A 23,601-nucleotide genomic window follows, 5' to 3' on the forward strand; every position below is an offset into this window, starting at 1 on the left:
GTGACCCCTTGTCCTGGACTTCCCCAACATCGGGAACAATCTTCCTGCATCTAGCCTGTCCAACCCCTTAAGAATTTTGTAAGTTTCTATAAGATCCCCTCTCAATCTTCTAATTCTAGAGAGTATAAACCAAGTCTATCCAGTCTTTCTTCATAAGACAGTCCTGACATCCCAGGAATCAGTCTGGTGAACCTTCTCTGCACTCCCTCTATGGCAATAATGTCCTTCCTCATATCCAAGGAGCATTTTCCCAGTCTATACAAATCTCTCAGCAGGTCAGGCAGCATGTGTGGAGAGAGAAGTAGCCAATGCTTCAAGTCCAGTCCAGGGTCAGAGACAAAGAGAGAAGCGGCGCGATTCCAGCACCAGCCGCTGGAAGGCGCTAGTTCTCGCAGTCGGACGGATTTGAAGGTTGCACGGTTTCAATAGCGCCCGGCCCGGGTTCTCCCTCCTTTCTCTTCCCCCAGGAGAAGGAGGCGGGGGCCGGAGCGGCGCCGGGGCTCGCTGCTGACGCCAGGCCGGGGCCCGCTGCTGACGCCAGGCCGGGGCTCCCTGCTGACGCCAGGCCGGGGCTCTCTGCTGACGCCAGGCCGGGGCTCTCTGCTGACGCCAGGCCGGGGGCTCTGACTGCTGACGCCAGGCCGGGGCCCGCTGCTGACGCCAGGCCGGGGCTCTCTGCTGACGCCAGGCCGGGGCTCTCTGCTGACGCCAGGCCGGGGCTCTCTGCTGACGCCAGGCCGGGGCTCTCTGCTGACGCCAGGCCGGGGCTCTCTGCTGACGCCAGGCCGGGGCTCTCTGCTGACGACAGGCCGGGGCTCGGCTGCTAGTGAGTGAGGCGCGACGCCGCCATGGCGACCCGCAGCCTGACGGAGCCGTTCGTGCTGATGCGCAACCGAGCGGTCCAGAGCCGGCATCTGCAGGCCGAGCAAGTGAGTAAAGAGCCGGATGCGGCCCTGGGCGACGGCGCTGTGGTGAGTCCCCGTCAGAGTGCCGTCAACTGCGGGAGAGGAGCAGCAACTCGGGCCGGCACGACTGGAGCAGCAATGACTGTCTGACCAGGGTCTGGGCTTAACATACACCAATCTATCCACAGACAAAATGTGTAGGAGGGAACTGCAGATGCTGTCTAATCCATTCACAGTCAAGTTGTGTTTTACACGGTAGATGCACATCCACTAAAGATCAATCTATCCAGAATGCCAGGGCTTTGAGTTCACAATATCAATGTATCCGCACAGTCAGGCCTGAGGGGTTATTATATATAAATATAAATTCAAATTCAGGGCTCTGATATCATTATATCCACAATTAACCCCCTGGGGTTACAAGGTAATATATCCGTGGTGACTGTTTTGGGGTTATGGATCAATATATTCACAGTCTGGGCTCTAGGCTTATAAATATCCAGAGAGTTAGGTCTCTGGGGCTGGTATACATACATCAGTATATTCACTGTGATAGGGGTTTGTAATTATTAAATATCACTATAACCAGGGGATGGGAGATTGCAACCTTCATGTAGTCCGCCCTGTTTTGACGAATGCAATCAACCTGGCATGCACAATCAAATAAGATCAAATAGAACAAGTTGTCTTACAACTTTAGGCTGTGCACGCCATACGCAAGAAGAGGACTATAACCAGGGGATTCTATTGAAGTAGTAAGTTGTCATTCATGTGTTGTGATATATAGTAAACCCAAGTCACTGACGGTACTGTTGATGTACTGATATATCATGTTACATTCCCAGGGTCAGGGCTCTGGTGTGCCTGTATATCAGTATATCATTGCGTTGGTGCACAGGGGTTCTTTTTTTATCAATATATGCACAGGAACAATGCACAGGGACACGTTGGTACACCAACAGTTCTGTGACCTGGGTTTACTATATATCATTTATGGCCAACTGCAATTGGGACTGTGAAGTGCCACCAAAACTTGGCGACTCTTGCATATAGACTCAGTGGACAGTTTCTAGGTATTTTGTGCTTATTCTACTTGTGTAAGGCAAGAATCTTACTGGTCTGCATGCCGAGAAAGAATTTCACTGTACGTTTGTACACGTGATAATAAAGCAACCATTCAACCACTGAAAATCAGCATAGTCAAATGGTCTGGACTCTGGGATTATTGTGTATTCCGTTATCTTCAGGCCCAGGGTTTTGGGATTATTGTGTTGGCTATGGTGGTGACACATTTTTTAGTGGTTGAATTACCAGACTAGTAATCTGGGTTTCTGGTTACTTGGTTATCTAGTGACCCATGTTCCAAACCAACTCTGCCAGTTGTAGAATTTAAATTTAGTTAATAACATAGATTTGTTTAAAGTGATTAGGAATTATTAGCTTGTTGTGAAAAATCCTTTAGGAGAGGAAATCTGTCATGTTTCCCATTCTAACCGCTATGTGGCTCTAGTGACGTTGACCATTAAATGCCCTCTGAAATGGCCTTGCACACCTGTTAATTTTAGAGCAATGAGAGCCAGCCTTGCCCCTCATCTGTCATTTCACAGCCACTTGCAGCCGAAATGCACATTATTCACTTGTGTGCATTTGCAGCACTTTCATACATCAGCAGTGCATGCCATTAATATCAGTGTGTTCATTCAGAGTAACAAACAATGTTAATTATGTTAATGGACACATTTAAAAGGAATAATTCATAAAACAAAAGTATTGTTTATGTGCCAATTTATATCATTTTACATAATTATCCCATATTAGGAAAATAAAGACCAATCTGTTATTGCTTTTTTACCCCTTTGAACTTCAACTGGCTTTATTGCCTCCTTTCAATCTTTTCAAAATCTATTTTAATGTACAGTTTTACTTACCTACCTGCCTATTTCACCAACATCCACATATACACATGGAAAGTCAAAGGGTGTGCAGGAATGTGGCTGAAAAATTGTCCAGTGAAATATATACATTGCACTAACAAGGATTTAACCTCTCCATTCGTTTCGATAAAAGGTAATTGACCTGAAAGGTTAATCCTACTTTGGTGTCTTCAGATGCAGACTGACCCAATGAATGGTTGCAATATTTACAATTTCACTTCCTTTCCCATTTCTACCGGGACTTTATCTACTCCTTCCACATCCATGACTTAGTTGTTGGAGGGCACGATGCCGTTATACAATGTGTAGCTATCAGGCTCTCGTGAGTGACATTGTAGAACTTGATATCCCCTTATGGGGTAGGTGGGCATTGTATACGTCTCCTCTCTCTACATTTGAGACCAAATATTTGCACAGTGAAGTCTTCACGTTCAGTTGAAACACTCGCTGTTTCTCGCAATCCTGGTATTTTTTTGTCTTTAGTAGTTCTTCATGGCAATGAAAATTCTGTTGGGTGCCTGATGTGCAGTTGGGACACATCAGAACTGAGAAATGGATTTGGATTGACTCAGATCTGGAGGGGTGGAAATCCTAACACATCATCAGGCCTCTGTCTCCCTCATTCCCTTGTGACTATCCTGTGCAGTTCTTTAAATGTTTCTATGGATGTATGGAAACGTAATTATTTTTTTCTATGTAAAGCACTTTGGTTTCAACGCGAGTTGATTTAAACGTGCTATATAAATAACATTTACTTACTTACCTACTTACTTTAATACTTAAAATTATTTCATTGTTAAATTTAATTTCAAAAATTATATTTGAATAGTTTCTAGTTTGAAGCAATTTGGGGGAAAGTTGTCTTTAGTTGCTAATAATAAATGTGTGCATAGGCATCGGTTGCTGATTGTACCGGCCTCTGCATGAGTTCTTTTGAGCTTTGCAGCTGACGATGAAAGAGACATCTCTCTCCCTTGCTTTATGATGTTGTGATGCAATATTCTTCGCAGTCTATCATTGAGATGGAACGATTGTAGTTGGATCGATAGTTTTACAAATGTGTTATTTCTAGTGCAGACAAAAGTAAGGAGCCAGATGATAAGGGTACTGTGTGGAATATAGGTGAGAAAGGGATGAGGAAGCATATCAAAGTGGTGCTTAGAAATTGTGCAGGAAGGAACTGCAGATGCTGGTTTACACTGAAGATAGGCATAAAAGGCTAGAACAGGGGTGGGGAGCCTTTTCACGATGGAATGCCGCATTAAGTTAGCTGTAATCTAATAAGGCCACATCCAAGAAACTTCAATTAGATATACTTCAAAATGTACATTATTTTGTTAAAATAGCCCTCATGACTTACTAATGTTTTAATTGTGGCCGTCAGTCGGGGAGGATTATTTTGTTGAATTTTCTTTTACTCTTTAGTATTTTAAATACGTTCATTTCAAGATTAAAATAAAAATAATAAAAGACAAACAAAAACATATTAATAAAAATAAAAGGATTTGTTCTACAAAATTTGGATTCATTCAAAAGGCCGCACTTAATGGCCTAGAAGGCCGCATGTGGCCTTAAGGCCACAGGTTCCCCACCCCTGGGCTGGACTCAGTGGGATGGGCAGCATCTCTCGAGAGAAGGAATGGATGACGATTCAGGTCGAGACCCTTCGCCAGAGTGGTGCTTAGAAATTGCTTGAATCATGAAATGTTTATTAGTAATGGAGCCAGCTTGTTTTGCACAGCATGACAAATTGTGAATGGGAAGTACCTAACTGAATTTGATTGAGTGCTTGCAGCAGAGGAGTTTATTGTTTTTATATTATGGATCTGCAAGGTGAATTCAGATTTGTATTTGTCTCTTTTGAAATGTATGGCCAACCTCCTATCTCATAGCTAATCACCCCAGTGCTGGCATCACAATAATATGACTTCCCTTAGGGTGGGTATTGTGCTTGGTGTTGGAACAAGGTTGTTATGTCTCAGGCAGGGTTTTCCTTGGATTTATATTAAGCAGAGTATTAGGTAAGTCTGGCATTGAGCGAGGCTAGGGCAAGGCTTGATGGCCTCCAGTAGGAGGTACTCCTTGTTTGCTCATCAATTAAGTGGGATGATGATTTTGTTTATCTGAGCAGCTGAGAATAAATAACATTGGAAAGCCATCTTGTTAACATTACATGGTATCTGATGCTAGATGTGCTGGTCATCTCGCCAATTCAGATAAGCGGTGATTTTACAAATGGATTATCCATTTACTTGCTATATTTGCAATTAAAAGGAATTGGAACCTCACTTTCTGCCGTTGAGCTTTAATTTTCTGAACAGACGCTGTCTAACTCCATTTGTATAACAATACCAGGCAAAATATAGGGTTATCTTTCTTAACAAATTGTCTACAAATTAGAAAGCATTCAGTAACTGTATGCAAAGAGGTTAACAAGAATATAATTATTATTACCACAAAGTGCATCCAGTATTTTGAGTTTTAATTTCAGTTTTGGTTTTATCTCGATCACTTGGCTGCAAATCTGCTAACAGCCATGATCCAGACGGGTGAGTTCCAGTAATGAGGTGAGAGTTACTATTCTTGGCATCAATGTAGCATTTAACTGAGTGCAGGTTCAAGTAGCTCTCGTGAAATTTAAGTCCAAGGGGAATTGTTTTTTTCCATTGGCTGCATCTGACATGGGATGATTATTGTGGTTGTTTGGAGGTCAGTCATCTCAGCCCCTGGGCATTGTTGCAGCAAGTCCATCGGCTGTAGTGACAATTGGGGTCCAACCCATTGTCAATTGTCACACAGTAAAGCTGAACAAAAACTGCCTCTTCTGCTCACAATTCCATGTTGATTATTAAGAACACATCCAGCTTCCCGCGTCACGTTAGATATGGGGATTAGATATGGCAGTTTTTTGCCAAGAACTGAACAGCGTTCAATTCCAAATAACATTTGCACCTCAGTGCCAGGCAGTGACTGAAAAAAAAGAACCTATAACGCTGACTTGTAAATATATTGCAGCATCTGCAGCATCAGAGGCTGAGGGGTGATGAGAGAATTTTAAAGGTTTCAAAGGTCTTTTATTTTCACGTGTGCCAATTAAGGTACAGTGATATGTGAGTTACCATAGAGCCATACTAAAAAAAGCAACAAGACGCACAACTACATAAAAGTTAACATAAAAATCCACCACAGTGGATTCCCCACATTCTTCACTGTGATGGAAGGCAATACATAATAATCTTCCCTCATTTTTCTCCTGCGGTCGGGGCAGTTGAACCATCCGTCGGGGCGATCGAATCTCCCACAGCCGGCAGTCGAAGCCCCCCCGCATCGGGGAGATTGAAGCTCCCACATTGGGGCAATCGAAGCCCCCGTCGGGCGGTCGAAGTTCCTGCGGCTTGGATTTCTGGATGCCATGATGTTAAAGTCCACAGGCCCCCGCAGTTGGAGCCCAGGGGTCGATCCCTGGCAAAGGGATCGTGGGCTCCACGATGGTAAGTCCACAGGCTTCCATGGTGGAGCTCTCAAAGTCGGTCTCCAGCAAAGGCCACCAACTCCTCGCTGTTAGGCTGCAGTGCGGACGGAGATACGATATGGGAAAAAATCGCATCTCCATCGAGGTAAGAGATTAGCAAACGTTTCCCCCAACCCCCCCCTCCCCCCTCCCCCATCCCACACAGAAAACAAGCTAAAGAACACTAAAAACATACATTTAACACATACTTAAAAAAACAACAAAGGTACAGACAGACTGTTGATGAGGCAGCCATTGCTGGCGCCACCCAGTGGGGCATAGATAGAATTATAAGGGGCATAGATAGGGTACACGGTCAGAATCTTTTTCCCAGATTGGCTGTGTAAAATGCTAGAGGGTGTAGCTTTAAAATGTGAGGAGGAAATTTTAAAGGAGATGTTTTAAACAGACTGATAGATGTCTAGAATGCAATGTCAGGAGTGATGCTGGAAGCGGATTCACTTGGGGGTGTTTAGGAGGCTTCTAGAAAGACACATGAATATGCATGGAATGGAGTTATATATCTATATATATATATATATATATATATATATATATATATATATATATATATCATGTGCCGGCATAAGGGATTAGTTTAATTCAGTATCATCTTCGCCACAGACATCATGAGACGAGGGCAGTAACCTGTGCTTTACTCTTCTATACATGACAATATATACGTGACAATATAAAGAACCACTATTATGTTCTATATAAATGCTGGAATTCTCTGCCAACATGACTCAGCCATGTCTAAATGTCAGCCTGTTGGTGATGCCCACGTCCTAGAACTGAATTAAAATAAAATGTAACCAAGTTCTGCAAACAACTGTATACATTACCAGTCTTAATAACGTAAAAACACAAAATGGTGAAAATAATCAACAGGACAGAAACCATTACAAGTAGGAAATGGACACTTTGGAGATGGTCAGAAGAGGTTTACCAGAATGCTGCCTGGATTAGAGGATATTAGTTATAAGGAGAGTTGGACAGCCTGGGATTGTTTTCTCTGCAACAATTGAGTTTGAGGGGAGACCTGATAAAAGTATATAAAATAATAGAAGCATAGACTGGGTAGAGACGCATAACTTTTTTCCCAGGGTGGAAGGCGCAATGCTTAAAGGAGATGTGCGGGGCACGTCTTTTGCAGAGGGTGGTGGGTGCCTGGAATGCGCTGCAAGGTGCGGTGGTGGTCGAGGCAGATATGAGAGAGGTATTTAAGAGTTTTCTCATGGCGCATGGATACTCAGCAGATGGAAGGGTATTGGATTATGTGCATGCACGTGAGATTAGTTTATCTTTGCATTATGTTTGGCGCACACAGGATGGGCTGATGGGCCTGTTCCTGGGCAGTACTTTTCAATGTTCTATGAAGCCACAAAAATGTTAATATAATCACCACCATATTAAAACGAAAACCCCAATAAATATTAATGAAACAGTCACCAGTATTAAAAACGCTTGAGATGTTTGTTTATGAAGAGCTACATTTTGGTTTGGTTCTGATTGGGAGTGGCTCACTGCGATGGAGAGTTTGAAAGGATTTAAGTCTACAGGAAGACAGTGATTTAGAGCTGGGGTCTGATATTAAAGCTATGAAAAGCGATTAGTGATGTATTTGAGGCGGTGCAGGATCTGTGAGAAACTTTACTTCACACCTTTGCAATATTCTCTAATTGCCGTGTTGTCCTTTGCCTGCAATTACTTTGTAAAAACATTTAGTTTGTTGTTGCTGGTGGCAGCAACCTTGTGCATCACGTAAAATAATATGCTCCAGCGTTGGACCTGGGCTCAGAACCTAACATGAAATGTGTGCAGTGTAGAAACAAGGAACAGCTGATTGTTCCCTCCTCATGATCTGTGAACCTTGCTCAGAACAATTTCTATGAGACTACACATTCACATGAACATACATAATCAGCAAAATTAATATCCAGCCATGGAAGTGAGCTAATACCATGGCAAATAATAGGAAATTTTGAGGGTTCGTTATGTCGCAATATCACAACAGACCAATGGAAAGGGGAACATTACATTGGCCGTGGAGTCTTTGGGTTAGGAAGAGGAGAAAATTAGTGATACATTTTTCTGGTGAATATACAGTGAGCTCAAATGAGCTGAATAGCCATATAAACTCCTGGTGCCGTCCCAGGTTGGTGCTAACCTCTTCAAAAATTAATCAGAAAAGAGAATTGTATTATAAAAATTCCAAGGGGAAGTTTATTTTCAATGCTTTTAAATGTGATATTTATCATCAGCTGTAAAACATGTTTCTTGCTTGTTAAATTCAATGGGGAGAAATGTAAAAGATCATTACTGGCAGCGATTAATGACATAACTTTGACATTATATATTGCATTTGTTGGAGAGTTAACTACATATTGGAAAATGCAATTTGTGTTGGCGTGCCATTTGAAATGTGTTGCTGTGGGGTGTGATGTGTAAATACGGAATGCTGCATGTGTTGGTTTGGGGATTTGTACACCGTTCTGGACCCAGCGTGAATGATGTTGGGACTGTCTGCACTCATTTCCTGATGGCAAAAGCTCCAATGTAGTCACCACATTGACCATTCCATTTAGGAAGGCCACAGCCTGTCAGGGTGACAGAGCACCCAAGACAGTAATGGGCACTCGAAAATGTGGGCGAGGGCAATGTGGTGGGAATTATTCTGCAATTTACCGAATGGTTGATGTTGGGTGCCTGAAATAAACCATTCCTCGCACTGAGTACACTTAAGCAGCAACAACAAAAAATGGATTGGTGCTGACAGGGGGCGGCCCTGAATGATTTACTAAAATTCTCAATCTATTGAATTCACAGTGTCAATCTTGTGCTTGGTCTCACCGTGTGCAGAAGAAAGGGTATATTTTCTGTCATTTCAAAATGTGACATTTTTCCTTTTCATCATTTAATTCCACGAAGGGCTATGAACACATTAGCTGTTGTTATTACTATTTATGTGCATGTGGTACAAAATTCTAACAGTCTGGTCTGTGCTTATTCCTCTTGCATTACTCCACAGGATTCTGTTTACGCAGATCTGAGAAAACGGGAGCTTCAAAGAAAGGAGTGCATTTACACAACATCTTTCACAACCAAAAGGCACTCCCAAAGTAACTTTGAAAATGGAATTATGGTCATAAAGTGGGGAAGAACATTATTCAGTTAATGCACAGCAAATTCCCAAATCGAACTTTGAGGAAATTAACCTTGTTTTGTTAACCTCTTTTGGTGTTAGAGATGTACATAGGCAACATTTGTGTAAAACTACCCTGATTTTCATGCCTATCCAAGATGGGTCTGCTCTGAAATACAGCACCTCCAACAACGCTGTGTTGCTCAGCCCTGCACTGGAGAAGTTTAGCCTCTCGGCCTGAATTTTATATTCAAGTCTCCAGTTCTTCACAGAGAAGGGTGATAACATGTATTGTGGAAGAGGGTCACAGTGCTGTTAGTTGAAGAATAATGTAGGTAGAATCAAAGATCTTGAGGCGGTTTTGTTATAGATCTTGAGGCTATGTAATTTAGATGAAACTACATGTTATTTATTGAATTTTACATTAGGGTTTTTAGGGGTAAGGATGTATGTGGTTTCTGGGCAATGCTGTGGAATGTACTTGTGAGATATATATATTAGATAATGAGGAAACGTACTAGCATTGTGCCTTTCATTGACTGAGGGTGAAGTGGAAGGTGTGGTGTTAAAAAGGGATGAGTTTTAAGAAGATATTGGAAACAGAAAGGAGGATGAAAGAAATTGGCGATGAGAGAGCACAGATGATGTCGTTGACTGCAATGCTGACAGTTGTGGGGAGAAGTGAAGAATTTCACAAACTCAGTGTCGAGAGAACTTATGTATTCAGGTCGGACATGGAGGGATTCGAGATGTTGCAGAATTAGGAAAAGTAGAACTCAAAGGCATTTAAACGCAACCATCAAACATTTAAAGTGACAAGTTCATAAGGTTATTAGATTAGGATTTCACACACTGCAAGAGATGTATGTAATTGAATTTGCAGACATTGCACATAAACATTGTACATCTTTTTTCACTGTTTTTCCCCACTTTTCTTTTGCTTATTTTGCGTTAATTTTATTTTTCTCAATAATTCATTGTGGTAGAAGGTTTCGTGTTCTCATCACACTCTGGATAGAAATATTTTTACTGAATTAATTGGGCTAATTTGTCTTTTAAATTTATGTCTCTAGTGTTGGGCCCAGCTGTAAATGGAAACGTGGTGAAATGTATGTTGGGAGGAGTTGAGTGGCCAGTCCAGGGGAGAATTGGAATAGTCAGGCCTGGAGGGACCTGAAGGGTCAGTGAGGTTCTCAATGGTAACAGGAGCAAGGTGCAGGGTAGCCATGGCCTTGATGGAGGTGGGCAGAATTTTTAATGGAGAGGAGATGGAGATTTCAGCTCGGGAACAATAAACCATGGCAGTTGCTAGCAATCTGTTGGATGTCTACTGAGGAAGAAAAGTGAGTCGGTGTCTAAGGTGTAGAGTTGGTTATGGTATTAATATTAGTTTATTGTTGTCATGTGCACTGAGATGCATTGTAAAACTTTATATGGGGATGTTGAGATGGGCCATCATAGTGTTTTTCCAGAGGACATGGTGGATGTTGGGTTAGTGGCGCCAGTACAGTGGCACTAGCTTGGTATTATTAGCACCCTTGTTTGCAGATGATTTCTTCAAGGTGCAAATGTTTAAGCTACCGTTACTCCATAACAACTTTACTAAATAATCTGGATTGAAACATAACTGCAGAGGGAGTGTTGCTCTCTGAGTTCCTGAGTTGATAATTAAAGCCATGGATGAATGTAGATTTTCTGGTCAACATGTCAGCTTCAATCATCAACATCAGAAAATAGGTTCCATGGGTTATTTGTCTTGGGCTTTTGATGGATCTTGATGTTTGTAAAATGGATGTTACATTTGCACATATGATAGAACCTGCAGTTCAAAAGCACATGGAAAAAATCATGAATGTTTCTGAGAAGTGTTAGTTGCTTCAGAAATGTTAACCCTCAGAAGCAGTAATTATTTACCGTGAAAATCCATGAAGGGATAATGAGTTAGACCTGCCGTGGCAAATGACTAAATTATCAGCACAGCTTTCATTCTACAGACAAATTCAGCTGGCTCACTACAGTAGATTCTCACCCACCACATACTTCCACCAAGATTCTTCAATGTGTTAGTTAGTTTACTTCATCTAATCTCATAAAAAGTTTTCTTTCCACTCCTTTTTGCTGTTGAAACGAAATAAAGCTCCAGGATCGATGCCATTGCTCAGAGGAATTTTGTTTATCTCTGGAAAATGTTAACTGCCTGTCCTTTGGCATTACACTGGGTACAAGTAGTGATACAGTTGTTGGGAATGCTGGATCTGTTAATTCACTGTCAACTGTGTTTTTTCTTGCCACCCGATCTGACAATCTGTATCTGTTCTCTGTTCTTGGCTGGCTGGGTTGATGGATGCTACCAATCGCTACAGGAGTTGGATGAGGTACTGTCCAATTTATCATTTTAATACTGCAAAGAATGAGCCTTTTGGTTCCAGAGCCCAAACTAATTTTGTGCTGAAAAATCATACTTAACACAAATTCCTAAATTGTCTTCAGACATTGATTCTGGATTTCTATTGAAACACAGCTTCCTTAACAGTAATAGCCTTTGAAGTGAAACAATGCACCAACAATAATGTGCAATATTTGTGCAATAGGGTGGCACAGTGGTATAACGGTAGAGCTGCTGCCTCACAGCGCCAGAGACCTGGTTTCGATCCCGACTACGGGTGCTGTCTGTACGGAGTTTGTACGTTCTCCCTGTGACCACATGGATTTTCTCCAGGTGCTCTGGTTTCCTCCCACACTCCAAAGATGAACTGGTTTGTAGGTTAATTGGCTTTGGTAAATATAGTAAATTGTCCCAAGAGTGCAGGATAATGTTAGTGTGATTGCTAGCCAGCGTGGACTTGGCAGGCTGAACGGCCAGTTTCCACGCTGTATCTCTAATGTCAATATTTATATATAGCTGTCAAAGTGTCATACCATACAGTAAAGTCTGATTTCATTTATTTCCAATGGTGTACCCAATTGATGAAAATTCACCCTGTCTTTTGCATGACTTTGAATAAGCCTTGTATCTGGTCAGTTCCAACCAGTTCCATGACCATTGATCTCCTTTGACTTCTGCCGTTGAAACCTGAATCTGTGCTTGTGCGGTTGTATATCCTGAGAATTAGCCTGCAAATCATCAAGTGATGAGAAATTTCAGAAATTGAGTAGACTGGAGAAGCTGATATTGTTCTTGGAGTAAAGAAGATTAAAAGGAGATTATTTCTCTTATATTTAAGCGAGATTGAAGTAAACTGATTCCTTTACTTCATGGTTCAAGGATCACCGGGTGCAGATTTAACTTTTTGTGCAAAAAATACAGGGAAAAGTTAGGAGAAAGATTTACCCTATGTGGTTATGATGTAGAACCCACTGCCCATACTCCGCATTTGCTTCAGTGAGGAGTGCAGGAGGACAGGCTGAATCATGTGTACATGAAAATGAGATGCCAAATTGCAATTTTGATGGAATGCATGCTAAATTGCAAAAACTGCACGCAATACACAAAACCATGGAATTCCACCGTATCTTGCTGTGAACAACAAAGAACAATAAACAGCAAATGGAAAACGAGGTATCCCCATCATCCATATTACGGGGCCGGGCCAAGTGAGTGTGAAAAAAAAATTCACAACCACGTTCAGCCAGAAGAGATCCCACCACTGCAAAAACCAGTCCTCGGGCAGTTGATTCACTCCATGTGATATGTAACCGGTGAGAGCAGTAGAGACAGGAAAGACAATGGGACAAAGGACATCTTGACTGTAGTACTAAAGACCTGTATTCCTGTACTCGCCACACCTTTTCCCATATTGTTCCAGTACAATATCAGCAATGGCATCCGAAAAATACGTTAAAAAAAAACAGAATGTATCCAATACTGACTAAATGACACACCTTCAACTTCTATCATCAGCAAGGTGTTGTGAACAATGCCATTACGTATCACTTACTCACCAATAACCTGCTCACCGATGTCCAGTTTTAGTTTCACCAGGACCATGAATTCATCACAGCCTTGTCCCCAACATGGACCAAAAGGCAGAATTCCAAACATATGGTGAGAGTGACTGCTTTTGACATCAAGGCAGCATTGACTGAGTGCACTGTCAAGGAATGCTGGTAAAACCAAAGACAATGGTGACCTATGCTGGAGTTGTATCTTGGACAATGGAAGGTGGTTGTTGGAGGTTAATCATCCCAGTCCTAGTTCAGGGGTTCTTAAGGGGTAGTGACATTTCTATATTCTCCGTTAAAACAATGAATAGGTCAGTAATAGTTCAGGAAGAGAAAATATAGATTTTGGGCTGTCAGGAATAGACCAGGGATGCTGGTTCTTCAGGACGTACTAAGATTCAGACCCGAAACAATGAAAGAACTGAGATACGTTTTCTCTGTCCAAACTTCAGATGTGTCATCAATGACTTTCCTTCAGTCACAATGTCTGAGGTGGGGAGGTATGCTTATATTCACATACTATTTAATTCCATTCACAACTCCTTCAGTATTGAAACACTTTATGCCTGCATACAGCAAGGCAGAGATAAAATACAAGCATGAGCTGATAAGTTGTGAGTAGTATTTGAATCAGAAAAGTGCCAGAAAAATTACCATTTGCAACAAGAGGAAGTCTAACTACCCTTGACCTCAATGGAATTATCATGGCCAACTCCCTCACAACCAACTTTCTGGGGATATCATTCACCAGAACTTGACCGGACCAGCCACATAAATGCTGTGGCTTCAAGAACAGTTCAGAGATTAGTATCAGCAATGAGTGACCCCCCCCACCCCACTGACATCCCAAAGACTTACCCCATCTACAAGCTACAAAATAATACTCTTCTCTTGCCCAGATAATGTAGCTCGAACATCTGAAGACGCTCAACACTATCCAGGACAAAGCAGTAGCTTTAAGTCGAAATCCATCCACTATCGAAGTATGCATTCCCTCCACTGCCTGATCGTGGCTGTGGTGGGTACCATATCGCAAAGTGCACTGCAACTACTCATCTAGGCTACTTTGCCCAAAATGCAGCCCCTACCATTAAGGAGGACAAAGGCAGCAGGGGACAATGGAAGACCACCACCTGCGATTCCCCTCCAGTGATCATGGCAATTTGAGAAGATAACTAATCGGCTATAAATGTTTGCCTTGCCAGCTATGTCCACGCTGTGTAGAAAGAATAAACTGAATCGGAGTTTTCTAAAGGGAATGTATAACACTTGAACGAGCATAAATTGCAAGGCTGGGGAGAAAGATCAAGGATTAGGGACTGATGATATTGCTCTTCTGGGAATTGTCAGATACGATGTCCTAATAGATATATACTTTTGTAGTTTACTTATCATAATTCTGTAGCCAGGATCCTCTCCTGCATTCACATTTATTCATATTCATGTTTTCTTGTAATGCATGAGGTCATTGGATCAATGGCGATTCCAAGCCGTCCTGTTCTTCCAACTTTTCCCCTGCCATTTATTCTCTTACACATGCATATTAACACCCTCCTGATTGTTATCTCACCCAACTATGTTGAGGACACTGTACAGTTGTCAACTAACCCACTAGTCAGCACATCTTCAGGATGCGAGAGGAAATATGAGCACCTGGTGGAAACTTGTTGAGTACGAATGCAAGAAAGCATAATAGGTCCCATTGGAATGGGTTGGCAGGATCACAGAGGGAGCGTACAAACTCCATTCATGGCATCCAAGTTCAGAATTGAACCGGGGTTGCAGCAGCTTGAGACCGCTTTATTATCCGCAATGCCACAATGGCAACTATGTCTAACGCACTGCATTTTCTCTGCCCTTTGAAATCTCCCCAGTAAATCCTCTTCAGTCTCATTTTAATTTATTTAGAGTATTTTGACAACTTTTTCCAATGTGACCTATTGTGCTTTCTTGAATCCGTACTCGGCCTCAGTGCCCTTTTTACATTGTTGGACTAGTAACATCTTTGAACTATTTTGCCAGTCTGTCATTTCCCACCCTCCCCTTAGAATATTAACTTGTCTGATATTTGTGACTGATGACACATTTGTGACTTTCTGTAGTATTATTTTCTGAGATTAAGTTGTTACATTCCAGCTTGTATGAGGATGTTTAGGTTTGCTGAATGCACTTTCATTAGAGAGCAATATTTTAATGGGGTCTTTATTTCTCCCATGCGGTGAAAGAGTGCTTGAGTAGAATGAACAGCCAATGGTGCACAAGAGGGAAAATGAATCTTGCAGTGTATTACGTTTCCACCATCGATTTTCCGGCACCCTTGGTTCCAGAGCCTTTCTGGATTATCCATTTTGCTGGACCAACAGAGGTCAAGGCCTCCAAGAGGAGCACAACAGTACCGGAACGGAAGCCGAGATACTGGCCCACAAAGTCGGCTATGGGACCGGACCTGCCGGTTCCGGCTGAGCCAGAGGAGGGGGCAAATTCGACCCGCCGATCAGCTGAAAAGATGACTATGGCAACAGATCTGTCGGTTCAGGGATCTGTCAGCTCTGGCCGGGCTGGAGTTTCAGTCCCAACCATGGGGCAAATTTGACCTGTCCATCGGGGCGGAAGTCCTCATGCGGTCAAGATAGGCTCCCTTACCCGGCCTAGGTGCCACATTTTCAGTGGGACTTTCGGGTAGGATATCAAGTGCTTTCTCATGATTTTGTATGGATCAAAGCAGATGCTCAGCCTTCAGTTGCCAGAAAATCGATGGTGGACCAATAATGGAGTCTTCAAACTGTCTGGGAATTCATGACTGACTGGAAGTGAATTTTCGAGAGATTGCTTAGTGGTTTGTTTTGGAGTTCTGAATTCTCTTGTATTTGCCTTGCTTTGAAAATAACGTGTAAATGTTGTAAAGAATGAGGAAAAGACCAAAGCCAAATAAAGACAATTGGGTATTGATGAAAAATAAGACCTTCCTCCAGTCATGAGAGAAGAGAGTTGGGTGATGTGGACATGAATTTGTATTAAGCAGTACAGAGAAGGGAAAGAAAAAACAAATATTAATAAAGAGCAATCTTAATTCTGAAGAAGGGTCTCGACCCGAAACATTGCCTATTTCCTTCGCTCCATAGATGCTGCCTCACCCGCTGAGTTTCTCCAGCATTTTTGTCTATCTTAATTTAAGAGCAAGCATTCTTGTAATAAAAATATCTTCACTCGGTTGAAACACCTCAAGGATTCTTCTAAATCAATTCTATAATTGGAATGATTGTGCAACAGAAGTGTGAATGTTGGGGATTATTGGTAGGTGACCAAATTATGACTCTTCCAATGAATCAGATATCATGGTCTATCAGATACCACATTCATCTGTAGTTTATGGGAAAAGTGGAGGGCACGGCCTCTTGGAATCTGGGGTTACAGTGCAGTGCCATTTTGAATTATACTACTGAGAAGGTTGCAAAATTAAAATGTTTGAAGGTGGAGGATTGAACATTGTTCCCAGGGTATGGCCAATCTGTCCTTGGCCACCAAATTAAAATATGGTTGTATTCTGAAAGCACACTCCAGTTTTCTCACTCAGTGTCATGCCTGGCCACAAACCAAACCACTGATTATCCATTTCACAAAACTGATATTATTTCCCTTAAATAGGACATTCACTTTTTCTTTGCAAATTGATACAAAGGAGCTCCTGTTACAGAATGTGTCCGCCCTGTGAAGTGAGAGGTGCGCAGTTTATAACTTGGTTGGTTTTGACATTTGTCATTTCTATCCTCGTCCATTGATCTTGAAATTGAGGACTGTATATCAGCTGCTAGTGGTTGGTATTGTAAAGCATGTTCTGTGCTGTAAACCTTATTGTATGCACAGAGACCATTAATCCTGTGTATAGATTGATTAGGTTGAAGGAAGGTAGAGGCACATGAAAGGACTTGAGTAATAATACCCAAGGCCCGAAAACACTGAAAATGATGTGCAGCCGGAAAGCACTGATGTTTGTCTGATGTGTGGGAAGAGAGCACTAACTGCATGTTTGCCTCGTTGACAGATTGCCAATGATCGCATGGCCTTGGTGTCTGGAATCGGCTTGGATCCAGAGGCTGCAATTAGTGTCAGCAAGAGACTGCCTCCAAAATGGGTGGATGGAACAGAGCAAGTAAGTAACAAGAACATCTCTGGTTGATGCAGCCTCTGCTTTCCTAAGAAAGTTGGAGGGTGAATCCATCAATTCCATTTCAACCACATCCCCTTAATCTCTCAATAAAAACAGAATATACTGGAAACATTCAGTGAGTCAAGCACCATCTGTGGTGAGAGAAACAGTTAACATTTCACATGTGGACCCTTCATCGGCTGATCTTCAATTCTCTTTAATACCGTAATTTTCAATGTACTCAATGACAAAGTACCCACGGCTCCCTGAGGGTAGATGAATGAAGATTTGCAACTGTATGTGAATAAATCTTGCTTAATCCCAGTTCTAAATGGTCTTCCTATTATTTTGAGACAATGCACCCTGTCCTCGACACCCAAGCGAAGGAAGGATTTTACCTGTTGCACCATTTCAGAAATGTCAACATTTTAATGAGGCTTCTCTCATTCTTCTCAACCTGTGAGAATATAGACAGATATATGCTGAGATCTCTCTGTCAGCAATCTACTCATGTCAGAAGTTAATCTAAATAACTTTCATTGCACCATATGTGAGAGAAGTGTGCCTTCTCTTGGCTGAAGAGATCTAAATTACACACAGTACACCTGACTGGTTTCACAAAGTTCTGCTCAATTGGAGGAAGCTTCATTACCTTTGTATTTAAACAGACTTGAAATAAAGCATAACATTTATCTTCATAATTGCTTGCTGACATCCATATAATTAAAAGTCTAAACTTGACCACTTCCTGTTTGCACTGTATATTGATTTTAGAAATAAAGTTATCACGGCTGTGATTTTTGGCCATCTTACTCAGAGGTGCCGAGGATTTTCCCATCGATGTAAAATAAAGGAGTTATTAGTGTTTTAAAAATGTTGAGATTCTCTCTCCCGTCAATCACTGCCATGAAGGCCAGGCCCCTTCCAGTGGGAGAGGGGAAGGGACTATAAAAACCACGTGTGGGCGTGGCTCAGTCTCTGCAAGATGGTGGAGGGAGCAGTCACGACTATCAGCCTGAGCTGTGAGTGTGGCTTTATGGTGGTTTTATGGTGCTTTCACCCTGCTTGAAATGGTATGAAACTGCATTTGAATTTGGTGGCCTTGCACCCTGCTTAAAATGGTATGAAACCGCATTTGAATTTGGTGGCCTTGCACCCTGCTTGAAATGGTAGGAAACTGCATTTGAATTTGCTGGCCTTGCACTATGCATGAAATGGAATTTCAAGGAATAGCGGTGAGTCAACTGCCAGCCCACCAGCCATGAGTGAGTAAGCTGCCAGCGCACCAGGCTTGAGTGACTGAGCTGCCAGCCCAAGAATCCATTCGGCCCACATTGTCCATACTAGCTCACTGGAAACCAGTCCCTTCAGCCCACAACACCTATACTAGCGCTCCAGAAAGCCCCCCCCCCCACTGGCCACCAATATTGGAATTGGTGGCGAGGTGGAATATTGCCTTGGGGGACCAGCCCTCCCGTGTGAACATGTCTAATTTTTCCTGTGCATGTGCATTCAAGTGCCTCAGAATATTAATATTTAATGGATTTTTAATGTAATTTAAAAAATTCTGATTTTACATCTTCGTATTAAAATGTATGCATCATGCTTCCCCGCATACACTCCATCTGCCATCTCCTGGCCAGTTGATTAAACGTATTTCTATTCCTACCCAGTTTCTTTATGCTATCCTCATAGGTCGTTTTGCCTCCACCTTTCTTTGTATTGTCAGCAAGCATGATTGCACTTAGTCTCTTTATCAAAGTTAACTGATATAGATTGTAAATACAATAAAACGTCCTTAATCGGGTCCACTCATGACTTTGGAGCTGAGCATAGTTTTTTTCAGATTGGGAATATTTCCATTAATACTAAAATACACTTTCAATTCGTTTTATTTTCGTGTCACACGGTAGAATAACAATGTTCCAGAGATTCCAGTTTAAAGGAAATGTGGGAACTTAATGAGTTTAAAGTGAGGAAACAAGGCCGGTAAATGGAGGCTGGTAAGCAGAACCTTGAATTGGAGGCTCAGTGAGTTTAAAGGGAGTCAGGAGCTGGAACACCAGCCAGTGATCCAGGTGCTGAATCATTTTGGATTTCTGAATATCGGAGTAGAGGATTGTCGAACTTGACTATAGCTGATCTTTGACCTGATCTAGCATCCTGCTAGCACCGCTGTCAACAAGAGTTTCTGCTGCTTGTAGCCTCTCCTAATCTTCTTCCCATTTTAATACATTATCCCAAACACGATGCGTTTTTTGTTTAACTGCTTTTTCTGTACCACATTACTAGATCCCATTTGAAAATCCAAACCTCTCGTTCCTCATTTTATTTACCATGTTATTTAGATCCTTAAACATAATTCAAACACAATTTTCCCTTTGTAAAACTGTGCTTTGTTTGCAGAATCGTTTTACGATTTTCCATGTGCTTTGTTACCTTGTCATTAATATGGATTTCATTATTTTCCAGGCAATTTCTGCCAGACTGAATGTATTACAACTCTCTGCTTTATGACTTCCTTCTTTCCACCTTCTTATTCACTAGGACCATTCCAGAGTTTTGGGAAATTCATTCATTACATTTGTTGTCATCTCTTTTAGAATCATGAATTCAGTCTTACAAATCCAATGATCTTTCCATGATTAGGTCCAGTAATGTCTATAACAATTGTTCCTTACTCTCATTAAATCCTTGGTTTCCTACTATATCTGGTAGATTATTTGGCTTCTGTGGAAAAAAATACAAATATCTGTGCCACACAAAAAGTTGTGAAGCAAAAAAAGTTTCATGTTTGGACTCATTATTATGCATATCCATATTTTATTTTGCATTTGAATTTTCCTGCCTCAGCCTGTAAGGGTTCCACATTGGCTTTCATTGATTTTTGCATAACTGGAGAAAGTCTTTCTATTTATAATTCTTTCTATTTCAATCCAAGTCGAGGCCCGAGGGTCTTTACGGGAATGGTGGTGAGAATAGTGTTTGCTGAGAGTGCAATTTTTAGGCCCTTCTCATAATTGGGGTACAAGGTTTTGTTTATTAATTGTTGCATGTCACACAAGGCAAACTTGAAGCTTTGGAAAGAGTGGGTAGTGGGACAGAACTAGTGTCCAGCACTGATGGAACCTGGTCAGTTCGTGAATTATGATATGGAATTATGATATGATATTGCAGGTGAGTAACGAGAGAGGCAGTGACGAATCTGGGGTTCTCGGATATAATAGTAGGAATGAAAAAAAAAAAAATAATATACTGTAACTTTGGGTGGATGGGAAAGAATGGTATTTGGCAAGAAAAATATTTGAAACTGAACAGTGGAGGGTTATTTGAGAATGGTGTGGTCAACAGTTGTAAGCTGTAGGCAGGATGAGAAGAGTTAGGAGAAATATTCTACCTTGGCAATAGTCGTATAAAATACCACTTGCTAAAGCTTATTTCAGTATGTCGGTAGAGTGGAAACCTGTTTTGGGAAGTTCACATCAGTACATGTATCAACAGAGGGGATCTTGAATTTGAATAACCTTTAATAATCCTTTACAGGAAATTACAGTGCCACAACAGCTTCAAGACAGACATAACACCACACATTTCCACAGATAGCTTCAATACTTAATGTTAAAATACAATGAATGAATACTAAAAAAAATAAAAATTATTTTTGTGCATTATAAAACCTTATAGCAGCTGGTATACAAGACTTCCTATATCTCTCCGTTTTGCACATTGGTGCAATCAGTCTCTGACTGAAGATGCTGCTCTTGATCACCTTCAGGGCGTGGAGTGGGTGAGTGGGGTTGGTCATTATTGAACCTAGTTTGTTCAGAGTTCTGGCCTCTGCCACCTGCTGGACCGTTAGTTGCTCAGCCCCGACCACTGAGCCGGCCTTCCTGATCAGCTTGTCCAGTCTGTTTTTGTCCGCTATGCGGGCGCCTTCTCCCCAACAGGCCACAGCAAAAAACAGAGCACTGGCCACCACTGAATGGTAGACACTGCACAGTAGGGGTTGGCAGATGTTGAATGACCTTAGCCTCCTTAAAAAATACAGTCGACTTTGTCCCTTCCTGTACACCGCCTCCATATGACTCTTCCAGTCCAGCTCACTGTCAAGCTGCACACCAAGGTACCTGTGGTTGGCGACCACCTCCACCTCAGTGCCCCTGATGGATCTGTCAGGATGAGTGCCTGCGAGTTGACATTTAATGATGTGTTTATTTCCTTTCTCTCTCTCTCTCTCTCCCCCCTTTAGATTCAGTTTGATATCACTAGAATAAAGCAGAAGATGAAGGAACTTGCAAGTTTACATGACAAGTACTTGAACCGACCTACATTGGATGACAGCACTGCAGAAGAGCACGCGATAGAGATCACCACCCAAGAAATAACTCAGGTAGGGAATACTGAGGCAGCTGTAACAGAGAGGAAATGTTTAGAAGGCGAGAAAAGGGAGCACAATATGACCCTCAATTGAAAAGTCAATGTTTGTTTTCATAGATTGGAGCATTGAGTATAAAAGTCAGGAAGTCATGATGCAGCTTTATAAGAGTTTATTTAGGCTGCATTTGGAGCATTGTGTGCAGTTCTAGTCGCCCCATTACAGTAAGGATGTGGAGGCTTTGGAAAGGGTGCAGAGGAGGTTTACCAGAATGAATAAGGGGGTATTGGCTACAGGTAAATGTTGGACAGACTTGGGTTGTTTTCTCTGGAATGCCAGAGGTTGTGGGGAGGATTAATAGAAGAATATCAAATTATGAGGCAGATAACCTTTTTCCCAGGAGGCAAAAATCAAATACTAGAGGGCATAGCTTTAAGGTGAGAGGGCAGCAGAGTTTAAAGGAAAGGATGGTGGTGCCTTCAAAGTGCTGCCGGGGTTGGTGGTTGAGACAGATACTAAAGTGGCGTTTAAGAGACATTTGGATAGGCATACGGATATGCAGGGAATGTAAGGATGTGGATTATGTGCAGATACATGAGAGGTGGTCTTGGCATCATGTTCAGCACATAGTGAGGCGAACTTGTGTTGTACAGTTCTATGTTCTAATTAAGAGGTTTTGGACATCTACACATGTGGAATCATCATCTCTATATCATATTCCATTTCCCCATACCTGTGCTTTTTCTCAATTCGCTTATTTTGCTGCTGGTGTTTCTCAATTATGCCATTTATTAGTAAGTGAGATGCACACCTTTCATCGGCAGTACCCATAAGTAGTAGTCACTCATGGTGATTATTTTGTTTAATTTAATTCTCAGACCTGGCTTGATGTACTTGTAGCTTGCACGCTGGAAGTCCTTGAATGTAGGACCTTCCTGGACATTATGGCAAGGATCATAAAATGGCATATTTCCCCAACATTTAACATAAGCAGAAAGGGGTTTTGTTCAAAATAACTAACCCTGCGTTTCTGCCATGGCTGTGAAAGGACATGGACACAAAGCTTTAAGGAAATGTTGTTTTTTTGTCACAAGATATGAGTGCTTCTACCAAGCAAACTGTTGGTGTGTTCACTGCATCAGAATGAATTAATATCCTGTATAATTTCCACTAAGGTTACCAAAGCTTCCTTTAATATAACAATATTTACAACAAAAACAGTGTGAATAGAAAAAAGGGAATATTGATCAGCTCCATTATCAACAGCTTATTTTTTTTTTTTTGAACAACTACTAATGGCAAGTTTTAATGTTTAAATTACGAAATAGCAGACAATCCTTGCCTTCAAGAAAGGTACTTGGGATACCATAAGTAAACCATATTTAATTGATAATAATAATAATAATAATAAATTTTATTTATGGGCGCCTTTCAAGAGTCTCAAGGACACCTTACAAAAATTTAGCAGTTAGAGGAAAAACATGTAAGGGGAATGAAATAAATAGTAGAGACATGACTAGTACACAAAGAATTGATGATAAACGGTGGGGTTGTGAAAGCAGGCGGATTACATTGTTATCCAGCTGCTAAATACCAATGCTGAGAACCTGATTTCACATGGGACAAGGTCATGCTGGGGTTT

The 23,601-nt window shown here is 41.7% G+C and overlaps 1 protein-coding gene across 2 annotated transcripts in view; it reads left to right on the forward strand.

Annotated features, from left to right (window-relative positions):
• The first annotated feature begins 307 nt into the window (after positions 1–307).
• Positions 308–23,601, forward strand: part of stx16 (syntaxin 16) — a 33,919-nt gene continuing 10,625 nt past the window's right edge. Inside the window, exons 1-3 of one of the 2 annotated variants that reach the window (XM_055652031.1) lie at positions 308–971; positions 17,480–17,587; positions 21,834–21,974. In XM_055652031.1, the coding sequence (XP_055508006.1) occupies positions 849–971; positions 17,480–17,587; positions 21,834–21,974 (372 nt within the window). In that variant the 5' untranslated portion in view covers positions 308–848. The remainder of the gene's footprint in view (positions 972–17,479; positions 17,588–21,833; positions 21,975–23,601) is intronic. The other variant, XM_055652032.1, reaches the window with a different exon arrangement.

This window comes from Leucoraja erinacea, chromosome 21 (genome assembly GCF_028641065.1).
Source record: "Leucoraja erinacea ecotype New England chromosome 21, Leri_hhj_1, whole genome shotgun sequence".
Classification (NCBI taxonomy): domain Eukaryota; kingdom Metazoa; phylum Chordata; class Chondrichthyes; order Rajiformes; family Rajidae; genus Leucoraja; species Leucoraja erinaceus.